This window comes from Oncorhynchus mykiss, chromosome 8, assembly GCF_013265735.2.
Source record: "Oncorhynchus mykiss isolate Arlee chromosome 8, USDA_OmykA_1.1, whole genome shotgun sequence".
Lineage (NCBI taxonomy): Eukaryota > Metazoa > Chordata > Actinopteri > Salmoniformes > Salmonidae > Oncorhynchus > Oncorhynchus mykiss.
In genome coordinates this window covers 49398559-49420532 of record NC_048572.1, presented here as the reverse complement: position 1 = coordinate 49420532, position 21974 = coordinate 49398559, and the positions used below count along the sequence as shown (strand labels likewise).

Genomic DNA, 21974 nt, shown 5'->3' with positions numbered 1-21974 from the left:
AATTTATTCATTACTAAATTTAACTAACATTAAATAGTTCATCCAAAGATTCTTATCTTTGCCTTGATTTGGCAGTTTTGTCCAAATCATCATGGTGTTTGTAGTTCTTTACGATAGTCACATGTTCAGCTAATTAGCATTTCATTTTTGGGGGGTAAGTGCAGGCAAATATATTGGTATAAGTCACCTTGTCCTAGAAAGAGTTACAGTTATCAAAACGTCACACCAGGATAAGCCTACTGTCGTGGAATTATTGTAATCAAATGGAGAGATTTTTACATTTCTTCAAAACTTTATTATTTAATTACTGAAATAATGGAGCTTGTCAAAGAGCCCCCCGTAGGTGATTCGTTGAGAGCCCAACGAGTGGATTTGAGCCACAGAATTTTATAGCAAAGTCCATCCTCCTGGATGTTCCTCCTCTGGCTACATTGACTTCAATACAAAACCTAGGATGCTCGTAGGCCTCACCCCCTTCCATAGACATACATTGTAATTCTGACTACTTCTGGAGGACGTCCTCCATCCAATCAAAGCTTTTGAGGTATGAACTGACATGTTGTCCATCCAGTCATAGAATTAGGATCAAAGAATGAACCCATGATTTGTATCGGGATTGTGCCACAGAGCATTATGGGGGTTCTATGTGTTGAGAAGCTTGGGGACATTGTTGGATAGAGATTAAGAGTGAAAAGTGATAGTTGAGCATTTTTTGGAAATTATTCAATTAAAATGAGTTTTTTTCAAATTACAGGAGACATAGGTGAAATATTATCAATTGTTTTCTTAACTTTATTTTTGCGTCCAGTTTTTGCAATTTATTTACATTTGCCTCGCTAACTTCAGTAATTTAGCTAACCTTAGCTATAGCTAGCTACCAGAGCGAGTGTGCCGTTTTCTGTGCCATAATGGTAACGTTAGAATGGCCAACGCTGCCGAAAATGTTGTGGACTTTTTGTTGACCCCTTCCATTCTCTGGGGTACATCGAAAAGCTGCGAATTAAAAGCGAGGGTCGACCTCTGCCTGAGATCAGTTTCATGAAGAAGGGTGAAAAGGTGAGGGTGTTCAATGGCATCTGGTATCAAAAGTCTAGCTGGTAAACAGGGAGCCTTTCATCAAGCCGCCTCTATTGCTGGCCTTGCAAGATTTTGAGATGGAAAGTTCCACCGACAAGGGGAACTACAAGGAGCTTGCAGAGGTAATTGCACGTTACGATGCTTCACTCTCATATCGAACATATCGAACTTTCGACTGTCTTTTCTGGCATGTCGAAAACAATTCCGAATTCCGAAAGCTTCCATCTCATCATCCATTAAAATATTAAAGAGAGAGTTTGACCCAGCGCATTTTTTCGCGTGCGCTCAAGTAGGCTTTCCACTTGCATCCAGTATACATTTAGCAAAGATGATAACGCATAATCACTCCGGACAGACACAAGAAACAACTCATGATATAAATGTTGCAGCAGCCTAGGCTACACCTGAACATTAGAAATCGGACATGCTGTATGGAATGAAAACGAGACTATTTTTCAGTCTGATCAACTAGGCTACTAATAAGAGCAGCTGCATACAGCCTATGCGCCCTGTCCATCTGGTCAGGATAAAGTAATGGTAACGTTATCTATTTATAGTCCATTTGTGTGTTAGGAGAAAATGTGAATGGGATGAAATTGAGTGTATATTTAGAATTGGGCTGGCTAGGCTGCCTATACGTGTTTAATCCATAATGATTAACTGGAATTAACGAATCAACATAATAGTGATGACGGATGTGAGTAAATGTTTTGTAAAGCCTACAGTTGCATAGACCTGCATGATGCAAACATGCCTAAAGCAAGCTCAGCCCTGTGAGTTGTATTGCCATATCAATTGTTGTCTGTGTCTGGGTAGAGGAAATCCCCCTCCTAATCTAGTCTGAATATAATTTATATGAACAAATATAAGATAGCTGCAATTTGTAGTCAGGAGTTAAAAAAAAAAAAAAAAAGTGACCTGATTGTGAAAAACTGGTCCTGTCATAGCCCATATAAAACCTTTTTACAACTGATTAATCACTGTCATAACTTATAGGGTCCAGAGTATTCCTAGTTAGGTTAACATATAAGGAAAAACTCCAGGCCCCAGGGGGTAAAAATTGCCCCACAGCTCTGGGACCTATGGTGGCATCAGTCTGCTTGCAGTAGTCCCTTATCGTCAGGTATGTGGATGATCAGGGCTATATTCAGGAACATTTCTTGGGATCCTTTGTGTCATGTGGGCAAAATGTGCAGTCTGTGTTTGACTTTATATATTTTGAGATGTTTAAGTTCATAAAGAAACTCGTTGTCCAAACCTACGATGGCGCAGCTGTAATGGAATGTATCTGTTATTTGTATTTACAGCTAAGTTCCCTCCTGTTCCCTGATTAAGAGGAGATGACTACTCCACTCCTCTACCTTTGTCAACATTCTCCTGACATGATCTGGCACATTGAATGTTTCCCCCATTGAATGTTTCCTCGCCAAGGAGTACCCCTATACATTTTCTCTCATTCCTGTCAATCATTAGAGTCAACTCATTAGAGTCAATCACGTACACAATTCACATTATTAGACATCTATGATTTTACTCCTTGCTTGGACTAACTCATTTTTAGCCCTTTTGTCTATCTATGTAGTGTGTTGTGTTATTGTTTTTTGTCTTCCCAGTCAAATCCTGTCCTGCACTGGTCAAGCCTCTGAACACCTCAACTCATGCCTCATACCCTCATTCAATCACTTCTGTGATCCCGCTCAGCCCTCTCATTCCCCATAATATTGTACTATAAATGTTTTAGGTTAAAGTAATTAGTCTTTGCCGATTTTTGAAACACACTTTGTCGTCTCCGTGCGTTACGCGCCTATACCGTGGGTCTCCCATCCTCCTCAAAATGTTTGTCACCAGCCTCCATAGACCCTAAAGTCAACGCAGAAAGTGCAAACGCTATTGGATGCGTGAGCACACGCTCTCCACATGGGTGCGCCAGCAAAGCCCACAGTCAATGTGGACCCCCAGGTACTTGTATGAGTTTACCTGCTTAATGTTCTTTCCGTGTACCACCATGGGGATGTAGTCTCCAAAGGACTTAGAGTCGAGGATCATCTCCTCAGTTTTTTTTCACATTCAGTTGTAGGTGATGTTCATCACACCATCTGACGAATCCTTCAATCGCCGCCCTGTAGCCGTTGGTGTCAGAGCCTTTGTTTAAGAGTCCGAGGACAGCGGTTTTGTCCGAGAACTGAACTACGTAGTTGTTGCGGTGCTTGCAGAGCAGATGCAGAGGTTTGTGTACAACGTGAAGAGGATAGGCGACCTTGAGGATAAGGTGCCTCTTCTTGAACTGCACTGTTGGTTAACGGCTTGTAAGTAAGCATTTCACGGTAAGGTCTACACTTGTTGTATTCAGCGCATGTGACAAATAAAGTTTGATTTGATTTATGGAAGCACTGTTGGCAGCCATTACAGATGCGAATCATTTTGAATAAGATTAGTATTGTGGTGGCAGAATCATGTTATGGGTATGCTTGTTGCTGGAAGGGGCTGGGGAGTTTGTTAGGATCAAAATAAATATGAAAAGAGCAACGGACAGGTAAAAAGTTAGATACACCAGAATGGCTTTCTAAGAGGTGTTGATTGTTCCTAAATAGTCTAGTAGTCTCAGTTCTGACCTAAATCTGATTGAAAATATTATTGTCCATCTGCCTGTCTTTAGGTAGGTTGAGAATGTCCTATGGTAGTCATGGTTGTGTATTGAGGGGGTAGAGCTCCTTCCCTAGACCCCAGAGCCCCAACCAGGAGGGGGTGGGGGGATAAAGTCTGGGGGAGGTTCAGGGAGGTCCTCCTGAGGGGTGTGTCCATTTGCTGAGGGAAAGAAAACAAATTATTTAGATTATGTTTTGGGGTTGACCATATTATATTCCATTTGTGTGTGGGTTTTGCTTAACTATCCTTGTGGGTACCAGAAATCCTCAGGATAAAGGATAGTAAAAACAAGGAAAATTCAGACAGGAGGAAAATTGCTATTTTAGGTTTAGGGATTAGAATTAGGGTTAGGGGTTATGGTAAGGTTTAGGGAAAATAGGATTTTGAAAGGGAATACATTTTTAGTCCCCATAAGGATGTGCGTACAGTTGATGTCAGAAGTTTACGTACACTTATGTTGGAGTCATTAAAACTTATTTTTCAACCACTTCACAAATGTCTTGTTAACAAACTATAGTTTTTAGCAAGTCAGTTAGGACATCCAGTGGGTCAGAAGTTTAAATACACTAAATTGACTGTGCCTTTTAAACAGCTTGGAAAATTGCAGAAAAGTATGTCATGGCTTTAGAAGCTTCTGATAGGCTAATTAACACCATTTGAGTCAATTGGAGGTGTACCTGTGGATGTATTTCAAGGCCTACCTTCAAACTCAGTGCCTCTTTGCTTGACATCATGGGAAAAAGAAATCAGCCAAGACCTCAGAAAAAAATTGTAGACCTCCACAAGTCTGGTTCATCCTTGGGAGCAATTTCCAAACGCCTGAAGGTACCATGTTCATCTGTACAAACAATAGTACAGATGAATAGCAGGTGTATACACCATGGGACCACACAGCTGTCATACTGCTCAAGAAGGAGACGTGTTCTGTCTCATAGAGATGAACGTACTTTGGTGCGAAAAGTGCAAACCAATCCCAGAACAACAGCAAAGGACCTTGTGAAGATGCTGGAGGAAATGGGTACAAAAGTATCTATATTCACAGTAAAACGAGTCCTAAATCGACAACCTGAAAGGCCGCTCATCAAGGAAGAAGCCACTGCTCCAAAACCGCCATAAAAAAGCCAGACTACAGTTTGCAACTGCACATGGTTACAAAGATCGTACTTTTTGGAGAAATGTCCTCTGGTCAAAATGACCGTCGTTATGTTTGGAGGAAAAAGGGGGAGGTTTGCAAGCTGAAGAACACCATCCCAACCGGGAAGCATGGGGGGTGGCAGCATAATGTTGTGGGGATGCTTTGCTGCAGGAGATGCTGGTGCACTTCACAAAATAGATGGAATCATGAGGAAAGAAAATGATGCGGATATATTGAAGCAACATCTGAAGCAACATCAGTCAGGAAGTTAAAGCTTGGTTGCAAAAGGAATGGGCCAAAATTCACCCAACTTATGTGGGAAGCTTGTGGAAGGCCACCCAAAACGTTTGACCCAAGTTAAACAATTTAAAGGCAGTGCTACCTAACACTCAATTGGTATATGTTAACTTCTGACCCACTGGGAATGCGATGAAAGAAGTAAAAGCTGAAGTAAATGTTTCTCTCTACTATTATTCTGACATTTCACATTCTTAAAATAAAGTGGTGATCCTAACTAACCTCAGACAGATCATTTTTACTAGGATTAAATGTCAGGAATTGTGAAAAATTGAGTTTAAATGTATTTGGCTAAGGTGTACGTAAACGTCCGACTTCAACTGTGTGTGTGTGTAATTGTGTCACCTCTGTGCACAGTAGGTGTGGAAGGGCTGGAGGCAGGCAGACTAGTCAGGTGCAGAGTGGAGCTGATGGTTGATGCTCTCCTCACTGCCATCTGGTAGTTCTTGTACAGGGTGGCCCCATACTAAACAAAGATAGATACAATAGGTACACACAACATACAGTGCAGTGGGAAAGTATTTGCCACCTTTTGAATTTTCTCTACTTTTGCATATTTTTGATACTGAATGTTATCAGATATTCAACCAAAACCTAATATTAGATAAATGGAACCTGAGAAACCTACATGCCAAGTAAAGACCAAATGTTGTGTTCCCTACAGGTTGTAGAGAAGAGCACAAGCTCTGAACTCTCTTTACTGATGTCATTGTCCCCATGGGGAAATTTTGTTAGTACACGTTTAAAGTAGTGTTTAAATGCAGTAGATAACAAGTTGATGATACAACATTCATTACAGTTACATACCAATAAAAATATACTAGCCTGCTGGCCTTTACTGGTTTGATAGGAACATTAGCCTGAGCTGTTTAGGAGGGATATCACACCTGGCACAAACTATTGTCCAGTTCTGTTCAGACCTTAATTCTACCTCTGCTACAGATCCAGACCCAACCCCCATACCAGAACACCGGAAGAGGCGCGGAGGAGGGATCAAAGATCTAACCTTCATCTGGAGCGAGCAGACCACTGGGAAGTACCACCATTGGGTCTAGGGCTCGCTTGTGTGTCTGCTTGCTTCTCAGGTTGTCCTCCTCCCCTCAACTGACCCAGTTCCCGGTTCCTGCCCACCCCCCCAGTTTTCAACCTCAGCACGACTTCCAGTCCCGGCCCCAACACCAGCACCAACCCAGTTTTCTCCCGGTCCCAGCCCCAACACAGGCAACAACTCTGGACACAGCACCGACTAACCTCAACTGCCACCTCCATCCAGCAACTGCCAGCCCAGATCCCACCCCTTCCCCAACACAAAGAAGCAGACACATTGTGGACTGACTGACCAACGGACTGATTCTCTCTATTTTTTAAATGAATGATTATTGAATTTTAACTTGTGACATTTTACCTGTAAAGAAATTTACAAAAAATGTAATACAAAAATGACCCAGTCCTACCTACCTACAGATTGTGGAAATCTGCTCTTTTAGCATGTCAAATATGATAAAACAAAAACACTAGTAAATACTACAGCATTCTCCGCAAAAACACAACAGTAAATACTACAATCTGCAAAAATACTACATGAATTACTATAGTATTATACTACCGTTTTCTTTTAAATGAGTATTTATGCTATAGTTTACTGTAAATACTACAGTATATAGTATTTATACCATAGTATACTATAGTATTTTTTTCATGTGGGAGTTGCTAGGACCATGCTGGAAAGAATAATGTTAAAGGAATATAACTAATAACTGAGCCAGCACAGCACAGTACAGCTCAGGTTGGCAAGATAGTGGGAAAAGACTATTAATAAAGCCTGACCTTGGCTACTCTGATGGAGTTGACCCAGAGGGAGAGAGTGTGCTCATCATCACAACACAGGAATCTGATGTATTGGGACTCCTTCTGGATCTGAGGATGCTGAAGGGAAAAGAACAGAACAAATGGTATTGATGGTAATCTCTGCTCTTAGAGCAACATCTCCTGTGCATGCAATGTCTGTCACAAAATACTGTATTGATGCTTGATTCACTTCTCCGTCTTTGTTCAAGTGGTCCAGTATTTTTGTTGTAGTTCATCAAAGAGACAACAGGGGGCAGCCAATGCTCACTTGAGTCATGCCATTAGAGGAGCACTATTTGTATTGCACTACCATGTTTCATGTTTGATTAGTCGTACGTACAGGATACACATGGTATACACTGTCCAACGAAATGTTTACATCCATGTGGGTTGCACTACCATGTTCTCAAACCCTCTCGCATTAAGAACCTTTCTCATTCATGTTAAGAATGCCTGAACATTCTCATACACATAATAAATGGTGAGTAAAAAATAAAGGCCCTAATTATGAACCATAACTTTGTTGCCTGTTTGAAATCAAATTTGAAGATTACTGTTTTTTTACTAACTTTTTGGCTTTACACTTAGAAACAAAGGAGCTATCTAGAACCTAGAAGGGTTCTTTGGCTGTCCCCATAGGAGAACCCTTTGGATAATCTTTTCTGGTTCCTGGTAGAACCCTTTAGGCTTCCATGTAGGCCCCTTTCCACAGAGAGTTTTACGTGGAACCAAAAAGGGTTCTTTCTATGGGGACAGCTGAAGAATCCTTTTGGAGTTTAGGGACACTGGTGAGGAATATTTGTTTTCTCCAAAATGGACAGAAAAACTATTCTGGTCATATGTTGTTGTTACGAACCATACAGTTATAATATACGCTAAATATATGCTAAGTTAACTTCTTTAATGTACCTTTAAAAACAGATCATTGTCAGACATGGTTCTGCAAGTAACTGACATAAATATTAAGCAACCAATGTTGAAAAGCCACCAAAGTACCTGTCAAACATGGGAAATCCACACTGTCCATATACTTAAGAATTAACATAAATATAAAATATTTCAAACGTGGTCTCAGGGCAATTCGTATTATTCTGTACATAAATCTGTGCAATTTTTTTTTTCATCTAGAAGAATTGGAAGATACTTTTCTTTTGTGGAAATAGCTTGGAGCGATTTTGAGAGATTTATCGACTTGGTTTTTGCTGGACTCCCCTGCTGAATCATCAGGCAACACAAGGAAGGAATCGGATAGGAGGACCATTAACCCAACAAGGACAACAACAAGAATTAGGACATAGATAAGCAAACAAAGCCAACAGAGGGAGAAAGAGAAAGGATTTCTGAGTTATTTCTGAAGGATAGTTCAGGCCTTGATAGTGAAACAAGCATTCAGATGAACAAACAAGCAAAATAGCACTTTGAAAGGAGGTAGAAACATTCCAAACATTGAGAGAGTATCTTCATTTATGTGTAATGTGTTGTTTCATTGAAAAACACATTCAATATCTTTATTTGTACTATTAATAAAACGTGCATTGTTTTAAAAGTGCATTTATCATTAGGTGCATTTTTTAAATAAGCACTTTCATCAAGTAAGCACTTCACAACATTCTAGAGCAGAGTGGATTGTTAAAACAGGTCACCATGGAGATGAATATGGATGCATTCTCTAAGCATTGTTTCAGAGACCTTGTCATCACGTATCCTGAAAATGTTACAAGTGAGTCAGGAAAAAAGACATTCAAAAAGAAATTGCTAAGAGAAGAGAATCCCCAGAGACTCTGAGGGCAGACTTCATCCTAAAAGTGAACACGGATGATCCTAATGCCTGCACACAGCTCTCCATAAGGCCTTAAAATGTCAGAAAACAGAACAATGAGGCAACTGTACATTGATTCCACCCCCAAATGTAACATTCATATTCATAATAACGGCACTGTGATGGATCAAGGTTCGGAGGCCAGTCTGGATCAATTTGTTTAGTTCAGTGTGCAATGAAAAATGTTGAGGAGGACAACCAGGCTCTCAGGATGGAAGTGCGCAGTCTTAGAGAGGAACTGTCCAGCACAGACAACACCAGCCACACGCACGACCTCCAGAAGGAGTTACAGTACATGACCTAAGGCAGGAATTTCTCAGCCACCACCATCCATCTACAAAGAGTCACACAACTACGCAGGACCAGGCCAACAGCTGAATCAGAACCCACCTACCAACCCAGCTGACCCTCTCCATGCCCATCTCACGCCCTGTAATTACTCCCATCACTCCTGCCATCCTCCATAGACTTGACGAAAAACCAGACATTATATTAATGATGGACTCAAATGGAAAGTTTATACAGAGAATCAACTTTTCCCAAATAAAAAGGTGTCAAAGTTATGGTGCCCCACAACAGAGAGAGCTACTGGGGAGAAAACAACCGTGTGCCATCACAGCAGAAAGATTTGTGACCTGTTGCCACCAGAAAAGGGCAACCAGTGAAGAACAAACACCATTGTGTTGTTCTTGTTGTTGTACTTTTTTTTGTATATATACAGCCTTGTACCATTTGCACATCGTTACAACGCTGTATATATACATATACGACATTTGTAATGTCTTTATTCTTTTGGAACTTCTGTGAGTGTAATGTTTACTGTTCCTTTTTATTGTTTATTTCACTTTGTATATGATCTACTTCATTTGCTTTGGCAATGTTAACGTATGTTAACGTATGCCAATAAAGTCCCTTGAATTGAAATTGAGTTGAATTGAGAGCTATGGAGCTCATGACTCTGGCCCAGCTTGCTCACCAAGCCATATCATCATTCACACCTGGGGACCAATGACCTGCGTGCCCAACAGGATAGGGTGGCCACATAACTAAGGGGACGGATAGACCTCCACCATCTTTCCCCTTGCAAAGATAGTAATATTTACCCTGCTCCAGAGGAGAGACTTCCAATAATGCCACCATCCAGGGGGTAGATGCCAGTCTCTCTCGGGACTGTGTGCAATGGCCCACTATTCCACCCTCAGCCTGCACTGTCTTCATGACAATGTACAGCTGTACAAAGAGACAGTCTTAAAGGATGTTGCTCTGCGTGGCCAGTCCACCTTACCCACCAACTCCCTGAGACAAACAAGACACTCCTTTAGACCTGAATCCGGTGGCGCCTTATAGAGACAGAAGAACAGCCAGCAACACTGCCCCCCACACCACCCTACACCACTTCTCTCCCAGGAACTGCATGCAGATAGACTGAGCTATGCCCAAGCCGCAAACAGTCAGAGGCCCCATGCACAGTTTGGAGCATCGGTGGTCACACTGCCCACCCTCTTCAATTCCCACTACAACCTCTTTCTCATACTACCAGACCAGGTCCGCCTCAGCACAGCTCTACCAGACCCGGCCAATCACAGCACCGATCCACCAGACCCGGCCCATCACAGCACAGGTCTACCAGACCCGGCCCATCACAGCACAGGTCTACCAGACCCGGCCCGTCACAGCACAGATCCACCGGACCCGGCCCATCACAGCCCAGCTCTACCAGACCCGGCCCATCACAGCACAGATCCGTCAGACCCTGCCCATCACAACATAGCTCTACCAGACCCGGCCCATCACAGCACAGCACAGCTCTACTAGACCAAGCCCACCTCAACTGCCCAGCTCTACACAGCACCAACCACTACCCTAGGATGTGGCAAAACACTGTTGAGGGTAGTGCACAGATGGTGATACAGTCCACACCATGTATCATTCACATCATCAGCCCTCATGTGCTGAGAGTTTTGAGCTTTGCCAGTCACACTGCCCTCCACACCACCCTCAATTTCCCCTACAACCTCCCTCCCAGGCTAGTTTTGGTTACCCTCCCTACTCCCATCCCCAGGGCAGGCCTGGGACACTTCTTCCCCCCATGGCAACCCCAACCCTGCAACAGGAGCCACACCAAAGCCTCCTGTGCACACCCATAATAGAGCATTGGTGGGAGCTTCATCAGGGTGGACTGAGCTCTGCCAACAATGCTCTCCCAGTTCTCACTCCAGCCCCTGCATCCAGTGACTTGAGGGATGTCTGTCAAATGCTCAGTCTACTCTGCTCTCATGTGGTTGGCCAGCGACCTTGGCAAAGTCTCAGCTCACTCAACAAATAGCTGCAGATGACCCTATGCCTGTCAGCTCTTATGGAAATGAGCTGAATACCCCCCAGACTTTAAATCTAGTAAGGGGCTTGGGCTAATGCACCTAAATGTGCGAAGTAGGATTGAAAAAATGGACACAGTTGATATTTGGGAACAGGACTCTTGTCCGTCCTGACATTCTGGTTCTCTTGGAAACATGGTTAAATGGCTCTGTATCTGATGAAGACATTGAAGTAAATTATTAGAATGTATTTAGGTGTGACAGATTACAGAAAGGGGAGGAGTGGCCATATATGTCAAATCTAATTTCATGGAGTGCCAATCTTTAGATATTTCTGTTCCCAAGAAAATGGAGCTCCTGGTTGTAGATGTGTCCATAAACTAGAATACACATTTGTTTGTTAATGGGATTTATCGCCTCCCCCTGCTGCCATGGCGGACGTTATTGGTGGTATAGCTGAGTGTTTAACACTTTTTATTTTGTCCTCGGAGTTGGTCATTTGAGGGGATTTGAGTCTGGATTGCTATCCCTGGCCACAGATCAATTTAAGAGTATATGCATTGATTTCAATCGGACAAATGCACACAACTAAATGTGAGAAACCCTGTTAACTCCTTGATTGATTTAATTCTCACTAATAACCCCCATAAATATTTGTCTCGTGGAGTATTTGCATATGATCTCAGTGATCATTGTCCCACATAGTATAGTACAGAAAAATACTAATCCTTGTTTAATTGAGATGACCAAGTTTAAAAAGTTTTCAAGTGTTTTTACGTTACACGTTCTATTTTGATTTAGCCACTCTCCTGTATTACTGACCCTGAGTTGGCTCTAGAACATTTCTTCCCTACCTAAGCAAGTTCTGTCTGACTCTGGCATCATAACTGAGAGGAATGGAAGTTCTCATTTACAATTGCGACCTGGCCAAGATAAAGTAAAGCAGTTTGACACATACAACAAAACAGAGTTACACATGGAATAAACAAACATACAGTCAATAATACAGTAGAAAAATAAGTCTATGTGCAATGTGAGCAAATGAGGTGAGATAAGGAAGGTAAAGGCAAAAAAAAGGCCATGGTTGCGAAGTAAATACAAAATAGCAAGTAAAACAATGGAATGGTAGATTTGCAGTGGAAGAATGTGCAAAGTAGAAATAGAAATACTGGGGTGCAATGGAGCAAAATAAATAAATAAATCCAGTAGGGGAAGAGGTAGTTCTTTGGGATAAATTATAGATGGGCTATGTACAGGTGCAGTTATCTGTGAGCTGCTCTGACAGCTGGTGCATAAAGCTAGTGAGGGAGATAAGTGTTTCCAGTTTCAGAGATTTTTGTAGGTCGTTCCAGTCAGTGGCAGCAGAAAACTGGAAGGAGAGGCGGCCAAAGGAGGAATTGGCTTTGGGGGTGACCAGAGAGATATACCTGCTGGAGCGCGTGCTACAGGCAGGTGTTGCTATGGTGACCAGTGAGCTGAGATAAGGGGGACTTTACCTAGCAGGGTCTTGTAGATGACCTGGAGCCAGTGGGTTTGGCGACGAGTATGAAGCGAGGGCCAGCCAACGAGAATGTACAGGTCGCAGTGGTGGGTAGTATATGGGGCTTTGGTGACAAAACGGATGACACTGTGATAGACTGCATCCAATTTATTGAGTAAGGTATTGGAGGCTATTTTGTAGATGACATCGCCGAAGTTGAGGATCGGTAGGATGGTCAGTTTTACGAGGTTATGTTTGGCAGCATGAGTGAAGGATGCTTTGTTGCGAAATAGGAAGCCAATTCTAGATTTAACTTTGGATTGGAGATGTTTGATGTGAGTCTGGAAGGAGAGTTTACAGTCTAACCAGACACCTAGGTATTTGTAGTTGTCCACATATTCTAAGTCAGAACCGTCCAGAGTAGTGATGTCGGACGGGCAGGCAGGTGCAGGCAGCGATCGGTTGAAGAGCATGCATTTAGTTTTACTTGTATTTAAGAGCAATTGGAGGCCACGGAAGGAGAGTTGTATGGCTATGAAGCTCGTCTGGAGGGTTGTTAACACAGTGTCCAAAGAAGGGCCAGAAGTATACAGAATGGTGTCGTCTGCGTAGAGGTGGATCAGAGACTCACCAGCAGCGAGAGCGACATCATTGATGTATACAGAGAAGAGAGTCGGCCCAATAATTGAACCCTGAGGCACCTCCATAGAGACTGCCAGAGGCCCGGACAACAGGCCCTCCGAATTGACACACTGAACTCTATCAGAGAAGTAGTTGGTGAACCAGGCGAGGCAATCAGTTGAGAAACCAAGGCTATCGAGTCTGCCGATGAGCATGTGGTGATTGACCTAGTCGAAAGCCTTGGCCAGTTCAATGACTACGGCTGCACAGTATTGTTTCTTATTGATGGCGGTTAAGATATCGTTTAGGACCTTGAGCGTGGCTGAGGTGCACCCATGACCAGCTCTGAAACCAGATTGCATAGCGGAGAAGGTACGGTGGGATTCGAAATGGTCGGTAATCTGTTTGTTGACTTGGCTTTCGAAGACCTTAGAAAGGCACTAGGCACTGCAGGGTCTGGATTCACCTCTACATCACCAGAGGAACAGAGGAGCAGTAGGATAGGGGTACAGCTAAAAGCGATGAGAATTGGTCGTCATTATAGCTTCAAGGTATAATGTACAGACAAAGGTATGGTAGGATGTGAATACAGTGGAGGTAAACCTAGGCATTGAGTGATTATGAGAGAGATGTTGTATCTAGAAACATCATTGAAACCAGTGTGGGAGAAAGATGTACATATAGGGAGAAACATAATACTGTACCACAAGAGAAAGATACACTTAGAGTGCATTTGCCATTCTGGTAAAATGCATTGTCTATTGTATAGGACAGGAGGCCAGAGTAATACCTTGTATTAAAAGCCTATTGATTTCACAAGTTCTTGCAAGTGTCATATTTGAACCGATTTTCTACGACACCAGGTGATGTCATCGCATGTGTGGGTGGTGGAACTGAAAGGTTGGATAAGGTATAATGAGCAGGGTTAGAGGCTCTACAGTGAGATAAGCCAATAAACACTAACCAGAACAGCAATGGACAAGGCATATTGACATTAAGGAGAGGCATGCTTAGCCGAGTGATCATAAGGGTCCAGTGAGTAGTGAGGTTGGTTGGGGTCACGGCGATTCAGACAGCTAGCCGGGCCATGGGTAGCAAGCTGGCAGAGGATGGAGGTCTGTTTTTAGCCACCTCGTGCGTTTCTGTCTGTAGATTAGTGGGGTTCCGTGTGGTAGAGGGAACCGATCCAATTGTCAAAATAGATATAGGTATAGTGGCCCAAGAAAATTGTCCGATAGACCTATTCAGATAGCAGCCGATAAGACAGCTAACGATTAGCGGGCCGCAGATGGCCGTTCAGGTTACGTTGCGACGTAGGGGCCAGTTGGATAACTCCCTCGGGCAGATAACGTTGGTAGTCCAGTCGTGAAGGCCTGTTGGGGTTCCGCATCGGCAGTAAAACGGGTCCGGATAGGTGATTGTAGCCCAGGAGTGGCTGATGGAACTCTTCAGCTGGCTAGCCCCGGAATAATTAATGTTTGCTCCGGGACCGACGTTAGCCAATAGTCACTCGGTTAGCAGCTAGCTAGCTGCAAGATCCAGGTGTAAATGTCCAGAGCTTGCGGTAGACATCCGGGGATATGGAGAGAAAATAGGTCCAGTATACTCTGGTCTGAGTCGCGTTGTACAAAGCCACCCTTTGCCTTGATGTCACCTGTGCACACTCTTGGCATTCTCTCAACCAGCTTCATGAGGTAGTCACCTGAAATGCATTTCAATTAACAGGTGTGCCTTGTTAAAAGTTAATTTGTGGAATTTCTTTCCTTCTTAATGCGTTTGTGCCAATCAGTTGTTGTGACAAGGTAAGGGTGGTATACAAAAGATTTGGTAGTTGGTAATGACCAAGTCCATATTATGGCAAGAACAGCTCAAATAAGCAAAGAGAAATGACAGTCCATCATCACTTTAAGACATGAAAGCCAGTCAATCCGGAAAATGTCAAGAACTTTGAACGTTTCTTCAAGTGCAGTCGCAAAAACCATCAAGCGCCATGATGAAACTGGCTCTCATGAGGACCGCCACAGGAAAGGAAGACCCAGAGTTACCTCTGCTGCAGAGGGTAAGTTCATTAGCGTTAACTGCACTGCAGATTGCAGCCCAAACAAATGCTTTACAGAGTTCAAGTAACAGATACATCTCAACATCAACTGTTCAGAAGAGACTACGTGAATCAGGCCTTCATGGTCGAATTGCTGCAAGGAAACCACTACTAAAGGACACTAATAAAAATAAGAGACTTGTTTGGACCAAGAAATCTGTCCTTTGGTCTGATGACTCCAAATGTTTGATTTTTGGTTCCAACCGCAGTGTCTTTGTGAGACGCAGAGTTGGTGAATGGATGATCTCCGCATGTGTGGGTCTCACCGTGAAGCATTGAGAAGGTGGTGTGATGGTGTGGTAGTGCTTTGCTGATGACACTGTCAGTGATTTATTTAGAATTCAAGGCACACTTAACCAGCACAGCTACCGCAGCATTCTGCAACAATACACCATCCCATCTGGTTTGCGCTTAGTGAGACTATCATTTGTTTTTCAACAGGACAATGACCCAACACACCTCCAGACTGTGTAAGGGCTATTTGACCAAGTAGGAGAGTGATGGCGTTCTGCATCAGATGACCTGGCCTCCACAATCACCCGACCTCAACCCAATTGAGATGGTTTGGGATGAGTTGGACCGCAGTGTGAAGGAAAAGCAGCCAACAAGTACTCAGCATATGTGGGAACTCCTTCAAGACTGTTGGAAAAGCATTCCAGGTGAATTTGGTAGAGAGAATGCCAAGAATGTGCAAAGCTATCATCAAGGCAAAAGGTGGCTACTGAAGAATCTAAAATATATTTTGATTTGTTTAACTTCTTTGTGATAGGGGGCAATATTTTCACGACCGGATGAAAAGCGTGCCCATAGTAAACTGCCTGCTACTCAGGCCCAGAAGCTAGGATATGCATATAATTAATTAGTAGATTTGGATAGAAAACACTGAAGTTTCGAAAACTGTTTGAATGATGTCTGTGAGAATAACAGAACTCATATGGCAGGTGAAATCCTGAGAAAAATCCAACCAGGAAGTGGGAAATCTGAGGTCTGTAGTTTTTCAAGTGATTGCCTATCCAATATCCAGTGTAAATGGGATCAGATTGCACTACTAAAGGCTTCCACTACTAAAATGAATTTTTGCGAACTTCATGAACCTACATTTATTTCCTTGCTGGTGTGACCTTACCATGAGAACCACCACTATCATAAACTTAACTAATTTCCTGAAAATGTGAGGTGTAACTGTAGAGAGAACATGGGGGCAGATCTGGGTTCACGAACTATGTCAAATTTGTCCAAATATTTTAGCTCGGCTTGATTAAGCTTGCCTGGCACAATGGAACCAATAGAATAATAGCAAAAAGGGAAAATCCTGCTCTTCTGGCACTCCAAGCAGGCCTAAGCAAACACTCAAAGTATTAGAAAGATTTCAAATAGCATTTGAATCCAGTTCTGGAGAGCACATAGGGGCTGAGCGGTAAATTGTAGTTGTTGTAGTAAAGACCAACATACACAGCTTAACCAAGTTGCAAGGTTCTAAATACCCGACACCAAACATTCTTTTGAAGGGAAACCACAACCCAGCATGTCAGAGCTGCTTTACACTTCAACCAACTAACACCTCACTTCACCCTGCTTTCGTTCTGTCTGAGCAAGTCCTATTCTGGGTATGGAAAATATTCCTTATTAAAATGCCTCCTCCTTGAAGACTGACATTAGGTCGTTTAAGTTGATCCCTGTCTGTCTATCTGTCTGTCTTGTATCCTCAGTCTCTCTCGTTCCACATAACAGCTGGTTTTGTGTGATCCTTTAGAGATCACCGTGGGAAACATGTGGGTCTGTCTGTGTGTGGTGGTGCATTGCCAATATGTTAAAGTAGTTGCAGTGCACAACTTCCTGTCGAACACATCTAGCCTATATTTAAACATGCAAATATTCAGAATTAAGTTATCAGCTTATTTTCTTCCTTGCTGGCCCTCAAAACTTTGCATTTTTAAATGTTGCAAATGTACAGTATTGAGGTGGAAATAGATTTTTCCCATAACATCTGACTATCAGTCTTCAAATAGTTTTCAACAAATCGATTTGCCAAATGGGCCAAACATGGACACTAACTTTCCACCCAGTTAGTCTAAACCCTGAACCTAGTTTAAACCCCCAAAAGTGCCAAAGGACCATTGCACTGTGAATTTTTTCAGCCTGTCATAGGATGTGTGTGTGTGTGTGTTACCCGGTCTGTTACCTCAGCGAGTCGATTGGAGAAGAGCAGAAGACAAATGTCCACTGTGACAAACTGATAACATCTGTTAATCTTTCCTCCAAGATGGATGGCCTACCTTGAGGATGAAGCAGAAATCAGATGGTGCTTTGTATTTCTGTTTGTAATCAGTGGTGGTGTAGATATTGACTTTGTCAAGCTGAATGAAGCACGCCAGGTCCCTGGATGTCTGTTAAAGAAGAAAAATATAAGAAAACCTGAATAAGTAGACTTTAGGTTATATCGTCTCTGTCTGATGAAAACACCTTATCTCTAAAATTGAGACTTTTCAGGAAATTGTGAAAATTACCATATTTTCCCATTAACGAACATACAATTATGAAATTCAGAAACTATTTTGAATACATTTTCTTGGTCCTAAAGTCATTAAATATTCAGAGTACATTGAGGGTTGTTACTGCTTTCAAGAAAAAAAAAGAAAAAAAATGGTAACAAATGGAGTTCCTAGGTTTTCATCAGACAGCGACGATATGGATCATATCATTGGAGATCCAGTGAGTAAGGATTTCACAGAGTAGTGTTTTAGTCTGATAAGTCCCAACTTGAATGAATGTGTGCACTGTGGACTTCCTGAGCCAATAGTTTTTAAGTGTTTTGCAGACACAACATATACAGTGCATTCGGAAACTATTCAGACCCCTTGAATGTTTCCACATTTTAAAATGGATTACATCGTTTTCCCCCCATGATCAATCTACACACAATGACAAAACAAAAACTGTTTATACATTTTTGAAAAAATATATAAAAAAAAAACATTTACATAAGTATTCAGACCCTTTACTCAGTACTTTGCTGAAGCACCTTTTGCAGTGATTACAGCCTCAAGTCTTCTTGGGTATGGTGCAACAAGCTTGGCACACCTGTATTTGGGTAGTTTCTCCCATTCTTCTCTGCAGATTCTCTCAAGCTCTGTCAGGTTGGATGGGGAGTATTGCTGCACAGCTATTTTCAGGTCTCTCCAGAGAAGTTCGATCGGGTTCAAGTCCGGGCTCTGGCTGTGCCACTCAAGGACATTCAGAGACTTGTCTCGAAGCCAGTCCTGTGTTGTCTTGGCTATGTGCTTAGGGTTGTTGTCCTGTTGGAAGGCAAACCTTCGTCCCAAGTCTGAGGTCTTGAGCAGGTTCATCAAGGATCTCTCTGTACTTCAAATCAAATGTTATTGGTCACATACACATGGTTAGCAGATGTTAGTGCGAGTGTAGCAAAATGCTTGTGCTTCTAGTTCCGACAGTACAGCAATATCTAACAAATCCACAACCCTTACCTAATACACACAAATCTAAGTAAAGGAATGGAATAAGAATATATACATATAAATATGTGGATGAGCAATGACAGAGCGGCATGGTCAAGATGCAATAGATGGGATAAAATACAGTATATACATTTGAGATGAGTAATGCAAGATATGTAACATTATTAAAGTGGCATTATTAAAGTGACTAGGGATCCATTTATTAAAGTGGCCAATGATTTTAACAGTCTGATGGCCTTGTGACAGAAGCTGTTTTTCAGTCTCTCTGTCCGAGCTTTGATGCACCTGTACTGACCTCGCCTTCTGGATGGTAGCGGGGTGAACAGGCAGTGGCTCGGATGGTTGTTGTCCTTGATGATCTTTTTGGGGGTGGTAGGTAGCCTAATGGTTAGAGCGTTGGACCAGTAACCGAAAGGTTGCAAGATCAAATCCCCGAGCTGACAAGGTAAAAATATGTCATTCTGTTCCTGGACAAGGCAGTTAACCCACAGTTCCTAGGCTGTCATTGTAAATAAGAATTTGTTCTTAACTGACTTGCCTACTTAAACAAGGGTATAATATATATATATTTTTGGCCTTCCTGTGACATTGGGTGCTGTAGGAATCCTGGAGGGCAGGTAGTTTACCCCCAGTGATGCATTGTGCAGACCGTACCACCCTCTGGAGACCCATATGGTTGTGGGCGGTGCAGTTGCCGTACCAGGTGGTGATACAGCTCGACAGGATGCTCTCAATTGTGCATCTGTAAATGTTTGTGAGGGTTTAGGTGACAAGATATATTTCTTCAGCCTCCTGAGGTTGAAGAGGCGGTGTTGCGCCTTCTTCACCACACTGTCTGTGTGGGTGGACCATTTCAGTTTGTCCTTGATGTGTATGCCAAGGAACTTGAAGCTTTCCACCTTCTCCACTAGGGGGTGCTCCCTCTGTTGTTTCCTGAAGTCCATGATCATCTCCTTCGTTTTGATGATGTTGAGTGAGAGGTTGTTTTCCGGACACCACACTCTGAAAAGGGTCTGAATACTTATGTAAATAAGGTATTTCTGTTTTTTATTTTTAATATATTTGTAGACATTTTTGCCATTTTGTGTGTAGATTTATGAGGATAAAAAAATATATATATGTAATGTAACAAAATGTGGAAAGAGTAAAGGGGTCTGAATACTATACAAATCAAATCAAATCACATTTATTTATATAGCCCTTCGTACATCAGCTGATATCTCAAAGTGCTGTACAGAAACCCAGCCTAAAACCCCAAACAGCAAGCAATGCAGGTGTAGAAGCACGGTGGCTAGGAAAAACTCCCTAGAAAGGCCAAAACCTAGGAAGAAACCTAGAGAGGAACCAGGCTATGTGGGGTGGCCAGTCCTCTTCTGGCTGTGCCGGGTGGAGATTATAACAAAACATGGTCAAGATGTTCAAATGTTCATAAATGACCAGCATGGTCGAATAATAATAAGGCAGAACAGTTGAAACTGGAGCAGCAGCACAGTCAGGTGGACTGGGGACAGCAAGGAGTCATCATGTCAGGTATTCCTGGCATGTCAGGTATTCCTATACGTTTTTATATTAGTTCATAAACTGCCTATACAATATACTGTATGTGCAAGACTACGTATTGAGAAGATGTTTACTCAACTTGCTATGACGAAGGACATGCAGCCGAAACGCACCTGGGTTCATAATCTTTGTTTCCATTGAACATGCCATACAAATAAAGGCATTTTAATAAATTATATTTAGAGTGCCTTGGTACTCCTTTCACTTCCTGTACCTTTGTCTTTCCTTTAGGCACATAATATATCCCAGATGCCCTGAGCAGGAAGTAGCGACGTTTCCACGATTTCTTCCCGTCCTCTCTCAGATACAGCAGCCCCTCCAGGTCTGGGACGATGAGAGAAGGCCCATCAAAATTTTCCTGGACACAAAAAAAAAAAAAAAAAAAAAAAAGTTTGTGGAAGTGTTTGAGGGTTTATATAACACTGATTTTCTCAAGAGGTAGGAGAACACCAACAAAATATTGGTACAGCAAATGTGTGTACTGTATAGGCTATAGAGAAGACTACAGGTGTGTTTGTGATAACTCACCTTTAGCAGAAGTTCCTTATGCCTTTCTTTTATTTCATTAATAGATTTTTGGTCTTTCTTCCATAGGTAGAATATCTTGAAGTTGACGTGAAAAAAAAGCGAAAAGACAATGTCAGCACAAGGATATAAATAATGGAACTAAAACAAAGAGCTTGGTTGCTAGTTTGTCTCTACTTAAACCACTTTTTTGTTTGGTAAAACGTTGGCAGAAGTAAAGACAGATCATTGGCTTAAATTAGAAAGCACAGTTAACTGCACTATTTTGTGTGAACTCTGGGTCATGTTCATATGGGCACGAAAAGGAAAACGTTTTAAAGAGCTTGCAACAGAAAACAAAACATATTTTATGGGGGGGGGGGGGGGGGGGGGGGGAGTCCAGGTAACTTCTCCCTGTTTCAGTCTATTTTCTTCCGTTTGGTGCTTAATGTTTGGTGCCCAGTTCTCTACTGTACTCACCTGGGGGTCCTTGAAGAAGAGATATTTGTTGGGTCTCAGAAGGAAAATGATTTGGTTTTTACTGTCTCGTGTCCATGCAGAAAGAGGCTCCACTAGATATTCATGGTCTTCAAACCCCCTTTCTGCATTGAGAACAAAAGAGGAGCCTCATTTCTTTATGAAAATGATATACATCAATCATACAATGTCATATCTTAAATCATACCTAAAGTACACTAAATTACCAAAAGTATGTGGACACCTGGTCTTTCGTCCACACCGATATCGACAAACCATTTCTGTATGGGCCTCCCTTTTTTCACAGGGGTATTGCTATGCTAAAACAGGAAAGGGAATGCAGATGTAGAAGCACAGTGGTTAGGAAAAACTCCCTAGAAAGGCAGGAACCTAGGAAGAAACCTAGAGAGGAACCAGTCTCTGAGGGGTAGCCAGTCCTCTTCGCCTAGAATTTCATTGCATGCTGTATCATTAAGATTTCCCTTCACTGGAACTAAGGGGCCTAGCCCGAACCATAAAAACACCCCCAGACCATTATTCCTCATCCACCAAACTTTACAGTTTCCACTATGCATTTCGACAAGTAGCGTTCTCCTCGCATCCGCCAAACCCAGATTCGCC

At 42.4% G+C, this 21974-nt stretch overlaps 1 protein-coding gene across 1 annotated transcript in view; it reads right to left on the bottom strand.

Annotated features, from left to right (window-relative positions):
- Positions 1-249: 249 nt before the first annotated feature.
- Positions 250-21974, bottom strand: part of LOC110529997 (amyloid beta A4 precursor protein-binding family B member 1-interacting protein) — a 33119-nt gene continuing 11394 nt past the window's right edge. Inside the window, exons 7-13 of the mRNA XM_021612744.2 lie at positions 21357-21478; positions 20901-20975; positions 20587-20730; positions 17613-17723; positions 6983-7081; positions 5501-5621; positions 250-3882 (exon numbers count right to left, since the gene is read on the bottom strand). Coding sequence (XP_021468419.2) covers positions 3794-3882; positions 5501-5621; positions 6983-7081; positions 17613-17723; positions 20587-20730; positions 20901-20975; positions 21357-21478 — 761 coding nt within the window. The 3' untranslated portion in view covers positions 250-3793. The remainder of the gene's footprint in view (positions 3883-5500; positions 5622-6982; positions 7082-17612; positions 17724-20586; positions 20731-20900; positions 20976-21356; positions 21479-21974) is intronic.